Source organism: Cicer arietinum, chromosome 5 (assembly GCF_000331145.2).
Source record: "Cicer arietinum cultivar CDC Frontier isolate Library 1 chromosome 5, Cicar.CDCFrontier_v2.0, whole genome shotgun sequence".
Lineage (NCBI taxonomy): Eukaryota > Viridiplantae > Streptophyta > Magnoliopsida > Fabales > Fabaceae > Cicer > Cicer arietinum.
The window spans coordinates 51,284,242-51,295,363 of record NC_021164.2 but is presented as its reverse complement, the minus strand read 5'-3'; the positions used below and the strand labels follow the sequence as shown (position 1 = coordinate 51,295,363).

At 35.5% G+C, this 11,122-nt stretch overlaps 1 protein-coding gene across 1 annotated transcript; it reads right to left on the bottom strand.

The window, feature by feature from the left end:
* Positions 1-3,500: 3,500 nt before the first annotated feature.
* LOC140920501 (uncharacterized) lies at positions 3,501-4,103 on the bottom strand. The gene is made up of 2 exons (XM_073368784.1): positions 3,688-4,103; positions 3,501-3,618 (listed from the first exon to the last, which is right to left on the bottom strand). The coding sequence occupies exons 1-2, from the start codon at positions 4,101-4,103 to the stop codon at positions 3,501-3,503; spliced, it is 534 nt and encodes a 177-aa protein (XP_073224885.1).
* Positions 4,104-11,122: the final 7,019 nt, after the last annotated feature.

Genomic DNA, 11,122 nt, shown 5'->3' with positions numbered 1-11,122 from the left:
AATATTATCTTTAATTTTATGATTTAATAAAAAAAAAAAAAAAAGAAATGCAAGCAAAGCAAAATGCATGCTGTAATTAGCCTTGTAAACAACCTGGCTTTGCGTTAAAAGAAAGCCAACTAATGTACTCAAATTGCGAAAGAAAAATTGTGATTTCACGAAGTGATAAAGTGAACCTAGTTGCCTAGGCTTGCCTTGTGATACCTATACTTGTGTTAAGATAAGAATGCAAGCATGCTTCAGTTTTAACGACCTTTCAATTTTAAACAAAGGAAAAAGAAATATATCATTTTTAACCATAAATCCAACATTTTTCTCACGCAATCAACAAGTAAATGACATCATTTTTAAAGGGTGAAATCAAAATTTCAGCAAAAAAATAACATAATGACAATGCCATATTAAAGAACGAGACAACGTAAAAGACGTGAATCAATGTATACCGGCGAATAGACGGTTAGGTGGTGTAGCAGTGGTCAGTTTTCCGACGACAGTACCATCAGAGGTTTGAGTTTTCAGTCTTATCTTTTTACTATTAACCTTACATTTATATAATACTAGAGCTATTATAATGTAAAAGGAAAATAAAAGAAAATATACCTTCTCTTCTTCTTGCTTGTTTGCTTTTGCTACTACTTTGCTTTTTTCTTCTTCTCCTTCTTTGTATGTGTTTTTTTTATATCCGTAGTGTTAATTCCAGATCCTTCCCCTTTTTTTTGGAAATTTGATAAGGTGTATTTATAGAGTTTTTTTATCTGTTTAATTGCTTTCTTTGTTTGTGCCACTGTTTGAGTTTGAGCTTTCCAGTTTCTTGTTTGATGCTTATCTGTTTTGCTCATCATTTGAGTTTTTTCTGCACCTCTAATGCATTCATGGTTTTGACTTATTTGTTTTGATATGTTTATTTGTTGAGCTTTTTCAATTGCAGCTTTAATTTGTCTTTTAGTTTTTTTTTTTAACTCAAAAGTTTGTCTCTATATGTACAATTGTTGACTTATAAAAAATTATCTTTTTATTTCTCTAATTAGTTACAACAGGTACAAATGTATCAATGAGCATGGCTTGTGCATCAATAGCAGTCAACATCAACAGAGCAAGGTTTGACAGTGAGTAAGGGCAGCAACAAAACAAAGGCAAAACTAGAACAACTAACTTGATTTGAATTAGTTTGACTTAGTTTTTAATGTAATTTAATTTGGCTCAATTTTTAATTTGATTTGGTTTTAAAACTGTAATTAGATTTGACATTGTAAATTGATGAGACAATGAGTTTAGTTTTTAGCTATATTTTTTATTTCCTTTTTTATATATATATTTTCCTTTTTTGTATCATAAAATTGATATATTATAATAAAAATAGATATTATCACTTTTTTTGTGAATTATTCCTAATAAGTTGGACAAAATTGAGGTACTACAACTGCCCCTATTTAATTATATTTTACTTAAAAAATATGAATAAAAATAATTTTCATTTCCATATTATCAAGTAAAAGATTAGTAAATATACGGACCTAAATTTTGTCCAATAACAAAACACATGTATTAAAGTGCCCATGTTAAAGTGAGAATGATGCAATTTTTCTTTGTAATGTGCAAAATGATCGTCTTCAGATTGATTATCGATGCTTAGATCGACATGAATGAAAATAATTGTCTTTGGATTGTTTACCGATGCCTAGATCCATAGAAATAAAAAATGATCGTCTTCGGATTGGTTACCGATGCGTAGATCGACAGAAATAAAAGTGATCGGATGGTTACTGATGTGTAGATCTATAAAAAACAATCGTCTTCGGTTTGGTTACCGATGCGTAGATCGACAGAAATTAAAGTGACCGTCTTCAGATTGTTTACCGATGCGTAGATCCATAGAAATAAAAAAATGATCGTCTTCGGATTGGTTGTCGATGCATAGATCGACATAAATGAACAAAGGTAGTTGGTCCGATCTTGAAGGTAGATAAAGAGGGGGAATATGTATATGATACTTGCAATGTGAATGTTAATGGTTGTCGAGTATAAGTATTCATGCATATGTTATGCATTATGCAAGGTTGTTGAGTATAGGTAAAGTGTAAACGAAGATGCATGGATCATGTGAGTGTGAGTAAATTATGCATGATTTATGTGTGTCATGAATTAATGATCAGTTCCTGTTCATTTCTTTGATTCCCCGATTCTTATTATCTTTTATGCGCACAAGATTGGATGAATGAAGATAACAACCATTTTTTGCATGACGACTCCAATATGTCTTGTGTGAGCTCTTTTTCGAGGCGAAGCAAAATCCATTGTTTAAAATGATTACCCTCCTTATTATTTTCCACACGCTCATATATCTTGAGAATCAAACAAGTTCCCGTGTATATATTTTTCAAGTGTCAAAATATTTAAAATACTTTTATATTTTCACATATTTCAAATTCCAACATTTATTATCACAAAACAACATTTTGAAACACTAGAACAATCAATAATGAAACTGGATTGATTTATAACGAGTGTAACGTACAACATCGAATGACAATATTGGAAAATATACATTCGTTACATTGAAAGCAAAACAATTGAGGCAGGGGTTACAATGTGAGGACGAGTATGTTTAACTTTAGGTGGAAACATAACAAACGCTAGTCATTCTTGTAATTTAGGAACTCCTAATAGTTAGCTTCCAATAATAATTTCCCCAGTCTGAAGTGCTTGATTTTTTTTTTTTATCCCTAACTTTTGCATGGACCGCTCTTAATTTTTGCCTAGGTCGCCTTTTCAGGTTTTCAACCTAGCGAGCCCATTTTTTCAATCATTTTTTTAAACATTATATTTTTTAACTGCATCTGAATTTACTGGAAGGGGAAGGTTATCTCCATCCATTTCTGTGAGTATTAGAGCTCCCCCAGAGAAAGCTTTTTTCACATCATATGGTCCTTCGTAATTCGGAGTCCATTTTCCATGAGAATCTTTTTTTATGCGCAATATTTTCTTTAATACCAAGTCCCCTTCTTGAAACTCTCGAGGACAAACTTTTTTCTCGTATGCCTTTTTAAGTCTTTTTTTGATATAGTTGGTCGTTACATAGAGCTATCATTCTTTTTTCTTCTATGAGATTTAATTGGTCAAATCGTGATTGAACCCATTCAGCAACTTCGAGTTTTGTTTCCATCAAGACTCTAATCGAGGGAATTTCAACTTCAATGGGAAGTACCGCTTCCATTCTTTACACCAATGAGAAAGTAGTTGCCCTTGTGGAGATACGAATAGAGGTTCTATAGCCATGTAATGCAAAGGGAAGCCTTTCATGCCAATCTTTATATGTCTCCACCGACGCCCATTTGAAGCTTTAGGCTCGATGAGTCCAATAATATCCACCCCCACATTGAAAATGGCCATGGTGATGTTAAAACGTTCAAAGAGGTTGGTGGTACATGTACTTTATCAGCATAGATTTGACATTTATAACATTTCTTTACGTAACTAAAGCAATCAGATTCCATGGTCAACTAATAATAGTCAGCCCTCAAGATATTTCTTGCCATTGCGTGCCCATTTGCATGAGTTCCAAAAGAACCTTCATGAACCTCTTGAATAATTTTCTCTGCTTCAGCTTGATCCACACATCTGAGGAGAGCCATATCATGATTCCTCTTATAAAGCACATCACCATTTAAGAAGAAATTCATCGACAACCTCCTCAAAACCCTCTTGTCGTTCTCTAAAATACCTGATGGATATTCTCTATTCTTAACATAGGATTTGATATCATAAAACCATGACTTGCTATCAGGTTCTTCTTCTATTGAAAAACAATATGCAGGTTTATCCCATTGTTGAATTTTTATAACCGACACGTCTTGGCCGGTTCTTATTTTGAACATTGACGACAATGTGGCCAAAGCATCAACCAATTGGTTTCCTTCTCGAGGGATATGGTGAAAAGTGATCTTCTCGAAGTGTTCTATCAGTTCTTTGATATGGGTATGATACGAAATTAGTTTGGATTCTCGCGTTTCACACTCTCCTTTCGTTTGATGGATGACTAACAATGAGTCTCCGTATACCTCAAGAACTTTTACCTTTGATTCAATAGCTGCTTTAATGCCCATAACACATGCTTCATATTCAATAATATTGTTTGTTCAATCAAAACAAAAACTAGCAGTAAATGGAGTGAACTGGTTCTCTTGGGAAATCAAAAATGGCCCCAATTCCATGACCTAACGCGTTAGAAGCACCATCAAACACCAGTGTCCATTTTTATTTATCAGGTGATTCAGTCTCTTCAAATAAAGTCATGATGCCTTCATCAGGGAATCCACACTGCATTGGTTGATAATTTTTTACAGGTTGTTGGGCCAAGTACTCTGCTAGGGAACTTCCTTTGATAGCTTTTTGTGTAACGTATACCAAATCGTGTTCTGATAACAACATTTGCCAAGGGGCAATCTTTCTAGTAAGAGCAGGTTTCTCAAAGATATACTTAATTGGGTCTATTTTGGACACCAACAAAGTTGTATGACGTAACATGTATTGCCTCAACCGCGAGCAACCTATACTAATGTGCAACATGTTCGTTCAAGCAGTGAATACCTTATTTTACACCTGATAAATTTTTTGCTCAAATAATAAATAACATGTTTTTTCTTTCCAGATTCGTCATGCTGCCCCAGCACACAACCCATTGACTCGTCAAGTACTATCATATACATAATAAGCGATTTCCCAAGAATAGGAGGCACTAAGATTGGAGATTTTGACAAGTACTGCTTAATCTTTCCGAAAGCTTTTTGACAATTCTCATTCCATTCAACCTTTTGGTCTTTGCGCAACAACTTTAAAAATGTAGCGGTGAGATGCGATATGAACCTGGAAATGTAATTTGATCTACCAAAAAAGCCACGAATTTCTTTTTCCGTGCATGAAACGGGTCTTTCTTGTATTGCTCTTACTTTATCTGGGTCCACTTCTATCCTTTTTTGACTAACGATAAACCCAAGTAACTTGCCTGATCTTACACCAAAAGTGCATTTAGCATGGTTTAAACGGAGTTTGAACTTCCTTAGTCGCACAAATAACTTTTGAAGGTTAACAACATGGTCTTCTTTGGTCCGAGATTTTGAAATCATATCGTCCACAGAAACCTCTATTTCTTTATGCATCATGTCATGAAACAAAGTTACCATTGCTCTTTGGTAGGTTGCCCCAACATTCTTCAATCCAAATGGCATCACTTTGTAACAGAAAGTTCCCCATTGTGTGATGAATGTAGTTTACTCCATATCTTCGGGAGCCATCTTGATTTGATTATACCTTGAGAAAATAGAATATTGAGCAGTGCTATCTACTAGGACATCAATGTGAGGCAAAGGAAAATCATCTTTAGGACTAGCTTTATTTAATTCACGATAATCAACGCACATTCGAACCTTTCCATCCTTTTTTGAAATTGGGACAATATTTGCTACCCATTGAGGATATTTTGCTACTGTTAAGAAACCAACATCAAATTTCTTCTTGACCTCTTCTCTAATTATAAGTGACATATTAGGTCTCATTCTCCTCAATTTTTGTTTAATTGGAGCACATTCAGGCTTGAGTGGTAGCTTGTGTTCATCTATGTTAGTATCTAGCCCATGCATATCCTGATATGACCATGCAAAGACATCCACATAATCAAATAAAAATTTAACTAGCTTTTCTCGTTCACTTTCTTTCATAGAGATACCAATTTTAATTTCTTTCTTATCATGTTTAGTCCTTCAATTAACGTTTCTAATTCTTGAGGAGGCTCACAATCATCTACACAATCCTCATCATCATGATTAATTGGGCATTCAGAATTACAAGAAGGATTTCTAGTGTTGCTATTTTCAACATATTCATTTTTGACTCTGCATTGTTTAAATTAAGAAGAAAACGGAAAAAAGAAAATATGAATAAAGATTGCCAAAAAAACAAAAAGAAAATCAATTGGAGAATTCAAAAATGCGTTTATTGATAATAAGTACGAAATTGAAATACGTGCACCCTAATTAGTTATCCTTATAGCCTTGGGCAAATCAAAAGGAGTTAAAATACATAATTACTTTGAACATGAATTAACAAACACAAGAAACTCGATGATCTTCCAATTGTTGAGACTGGTGTTTGAAGGACAAGGGTATACCAATTTGAGGGTATCATCATCAACATGACCCTCTTCCGCAACAGCCACTTGATCAACATATATTATTCCAGCGCTTTGAAACATTTGGTGAATGTCACAAATAGAAATCTTTTGTGAATCTGGTATCCGATTTTCCAAATGAGTCCTCCTGCTTTCCATTTTTTCCCTCACAACCTTTTCTTTGTTAGCTTTAGAAGGTACATATCCCAAACCGTACGTATCGTTCCTTTCGAGTATTTCTATCAATTTCCCAAATTTAACAAAAGCTCCTCCTTCCAACATGGATTTTGTAGACTTCAATGATGTGGTAGATAGTTTTGGTTATTTTAAACGAAATCCTTCACCCATGAAGACATCATTGGCGATTTCTAATGCTTGGAAGGAAGTCTCTATGGCTTCCTCCGTGTCTTCAATGTAGCATGTAGAAGATAGATGACTCACTATCATATCGTCTTCCCCAGATATTATCACCAATTTATTATTCACTATAAACTTTAGCTTTTGATGGAGGGTGGATGTCACTGCTCCAACAGCGTGAATCCACGGTCTCCCTAAAAGGAAACTGTACGCCGACTTAATATCCATCACTTGGAAGGTTATTCCAAATTTATGGGATTCGATTTGAATCGGCGGGTGAATCTCACCAATAACTTGTCTTCTGGATCCATCAAACGCTTTCACCACCATAGCACTCGGCTTCAAACAAGCCCCATCAAAAAAAAGTTTTGAAAGTGTTGATTTCGGCATGACATTTAACGATGAACCGTTATCAACTAGCACTCGTGCAAGAATATGATCATGACACCTCACAGATATGTGTAGTGCTTTATTATACTCGACCCCCTCAGCTGGTAATTCAACATCGCTAAAACTTAACCCGCTACTGGCAGTGATATTACTAACAACTCCATCAAACTGGTCGACAGTGATATCATGAGTAACATGTGACTCGTTCAAAACTTTCATCAGTGCTCTTTTATGCGCTTCAGAGTTTAATAACAAAGAAAGAACAAATATCTTGGAAGGGGTTTGATTTAGTTGATCTACCACTTTATACTCAATTTGCTTGATAAACTTCAAAAATTCGTTAGCTTTTCCTTCAGGCACTGTCTTTTTGCAAGTTTCTGATTCTTTTATGGCATGATACACAACCTATTTCCCTTTTTCTCCATGACCTCCCTTTTTCCTAAGTTGTTCTCCATGACCTTGAGGTTTAAAGATATCACTTGATTGATGATTGACTAAATGGGATGTGACTTCATAACTCTATGGTACTGCCTTGTTATTTTCATAAGGAAAAGAGGTTGGTGCTTGACAATCATTGTATTTTTCCCACTATGAGTTGGATTAGGATTCTTTTTTCTATAAAGGGTCTCCAATGGTCTTGGGAAAGATATATTATTTTCCATGCACGGCTCTATGGTCGATACATGATCATCTTTTCTGTATTGGTCTATCTCTTCTTCAATGAGATTGACAGCGGCATCTTCGTGACCCGGTAAAAGGTTATTCCCTACGTTGGGACCGTCTTCCTTGAAGGTAAGCCATTTTGCATTAATCAGTTCTTGCACTTTAGATTTTAGGGCTTGACAATCTTCGATGGAATTCCCCACAGCTCCTGCATGGCATTCACATTTGGGGTTTGGGTTATACAATTTTGAGAATGGTGGTTCCAGAGGTTTCATTGGCCTTAGGACTACCATTGAATTCTGGAGTAGGTGAGGCAACAAATGGCTGTAGGTCACGGGAATCGGGTCAAAATGAGTTATCTTCTTTTCTCGATTAACTGGTGGTTTGTAGTGATTTGGATTGGATTTTGGTTCCATTGGTTTTGTTGGGAAAACGTGACAGGTAGTGGTTGGACCATAGGTGGTTGATAAAAAGGTGGCCTTGAAGGGTGATATTGCGGGTATGGAGCTTGTGAAGTCATAGACACATGTGGATAAGGAAGGTAGAGAATTTGGGGTATTGGGGGCTGAAAATTTGGAGGTCGATAAGAATTCATAGCTGGAGAATAAGAGAGCCTTAGATTTGCCATTACAGCGTTAGCATCCCCTTATTTCTTTTTTGTGAAGGTTGTTTGGGGTCTCTTCATGTCACTTGCTGCACATGCAATCTTGACACTCCTCATCCCACTTTCTATCATTTCTTCTATCATGCCAGGTAAGAAAAGTTTGATGACTCACTCTCAATCATCTTATCATAAAAAGGCGATTGAAGAGTATCCATAAACATACCAACTATTTCTCTTTTAGATAAATGAGTTTCTACTTGTGGTGCCACTTCTCTCCACCGTTGTGCATATTCTTTGAAAGTTTCATTGTTATTTTTCAATGAATTTTGCAATTGCATCCTATCAGGGTCCATGTCAATGTTGTACCTGTATTGCCTCAAGAAGGCATCAACCAAGTTTTTCCACGAACGAATTCGATTTCGCTAAAGATGCATATACCAACTTAACGATGCCCCACTCAAACTGTCTTAGAAAAATTGAATGAGAAGTTTTTCGTTATGAGCATGAGAAGCCATTTTTCTGCAATACATAGTCAGATGATTTTTAAGACATATGACGCCTTGTATTTTTCAAACTCAGGAACGTTGAATTTTGGAGCGATAGTTACATCGAGAACCAAACACATATCAAAAGCTTCGAGACCATAGACATCATGCCCCTCAATTGCTTTTATTCGCTCATCTAAAACATGGAATTTCTCTTTCGATTGGGTATCATCCCCAACATGAGGTTGTTGCCAATTCCTGTTAGCATCAAAATGGGATACTTGGGGTGCACTATATGGAATATTTTCTAAGGGTATAGTGTTTTGGGGTGGCACAGAGCCTAGATGATATGGGCTTTGTGATTGGTTTAGGTTTTTGGGGGTTGATAGCTAAGTGGTTCTGGTTATTGTCCATGGGGTTGATGACTACAGGTGGAGTATAACCAGGTGGGAGACCATATACATGAAATTGCATAGCTGCTGTGCGAAATTGTTGGTTAGTCGGGGTAAAACCCGATGGGTGAGAAGGAGTGGTTTAATGTTCTTCATTTGCAGTTGGAGGATCCCCATCTGTATTCTCCTTCCTTGCCAAAGCCTGTATAGCTTCCAGAATTCGATCAACCTTGTCCTTCAGTTGGTTAACATCCACTCTTATCACTTCTTGGTTTTGCTCGAGTTCATCCATGATCTTGGAGTTTGCGCGAGTCCGATAAGGGTGTCGAGGAAACAACTTTATTGATTTTTTTCTTTCTGTTTTTTTTAAATAAATAAATAAATTTTCTATGAGTATGCATTAAAATATGAATGAAGATGAAATCAATTAGTTAATTATGATAGTTGGATGTTGGGGAATCATAAGCCTTATGTAATTTTTTTTAACAAGAACAAATTATTAGTGAAGAAAATATGGGGATTAGAAATCGAAATAGAAAATCCTTCATTGATGAGAAAAAGAGTGCATCACATTTAAATTAAAAACTACATTGACTATGGGATTTCAATCTTCTCTTTTAACAAGACAACCAATCTTCTCCTCCAATTCTTCTACCAAATTTTTGCAATATCCAACGAACTTGTAGACTTTGAATAGAGTATTCAACGGATGCATTACCACATCAATCTTTCTTAGATGCTTTGAAATTTTTATGATATTTTGATTAGCTAGCATTGCCAATTTTGAAAAGCAGTCTTTTCAATGTCTTCTTTTATCTTCCAGCTCTTTATAGATCTCTTGATTCTTCAATTGACCTAGCAACATCATAAAACGATCCTTCCAATATATGGTTTCGTCCTTTAGGTCACTATAGGTCTTTTCTTTGTAATCAATGTGATTCTTCAACTCACTAGAATTCTCCATTTTTGTTCTTAGTGCGTCTTGATGTTTTGAGAGTAATTCTTCAATTTCTTCTTAGTGTTGCCTTTCATTCCTTACTTGACTCTCATACTCAGCTACCATTTCTTTCAGTTGTTTCTTTAAATCTTCAAACTCTTTTTTTGTGTTCTTCTCAGAGCTTGCTAATTTTGTCCACAACTGCTTCCACATATAACCTTCTTCAATAGCTGCATTTTATCTTGCTTTCGCACATCTAACTCTTCATTTGCACCTCTCAAACAATCTTGTATGTTAAGTTTATTTTCTTTTTCAATTTCCAGCCTCTTGTTGCTTCTTTCAATAAATTGACTCTTACATGTGTTTTCTGATCGTAAGTTCTCATTCTCTTGGGAGACTTTTTTTAACTTCAATTGTAGCTATTTTTTCTCCTTTTCAGATTTTAACAATGATGCTTTGAGTTCTTCTATTTCTTCATTGGCAACAAGGGTAGGTTCAGGTATTTCCTGATCACTCGAGGGTGTACTATGGAAAGGCAACTTGATTTCTTGGACTATGTTTTTTACCCATTGTTGATAGGGTTCTTTTGTGCTGCAACTTATGCATCCGAGTACTTTCCCTTTTCTAATGATCATCTCACAAGCTCGACTTATCCTTCCCAACATTGGTGGCTCTACTATACTCGTATTGTGCAAAACAAAAGCTTCCAACGACTTATCATCTGGTTTTTTCCGACATAGGGTAGCCAAGCTGTTTCAAAGCTACCGTCAGATTGTAATTAATACATCCTTTGGTTCCCATGAGAGGTACATTTGGGAAATCTCCGCATTAACATATTACTTCCTCCACCCCTTGTTCTCTATGATACCATGAAATTGTGTTCCTAGTAAGGCTAGCTATACTCTTAGTCTATTCACGATTATTTTTAATTCCAACATGATACCCTATCTTGAACATATGGGACATGAACCATGTATACAACACTGGAACACAACACAAAATTGTTCCCCCTTTCTTCTCATGCCGCATATGTAGAGAGTAGTATACACCAACAAGAATCGCGGGAACTGGATTTTGTTTATGTTTGTTAAAAGCTAAGAAGACATTAATGGCAGCAAAATCTACAAAATT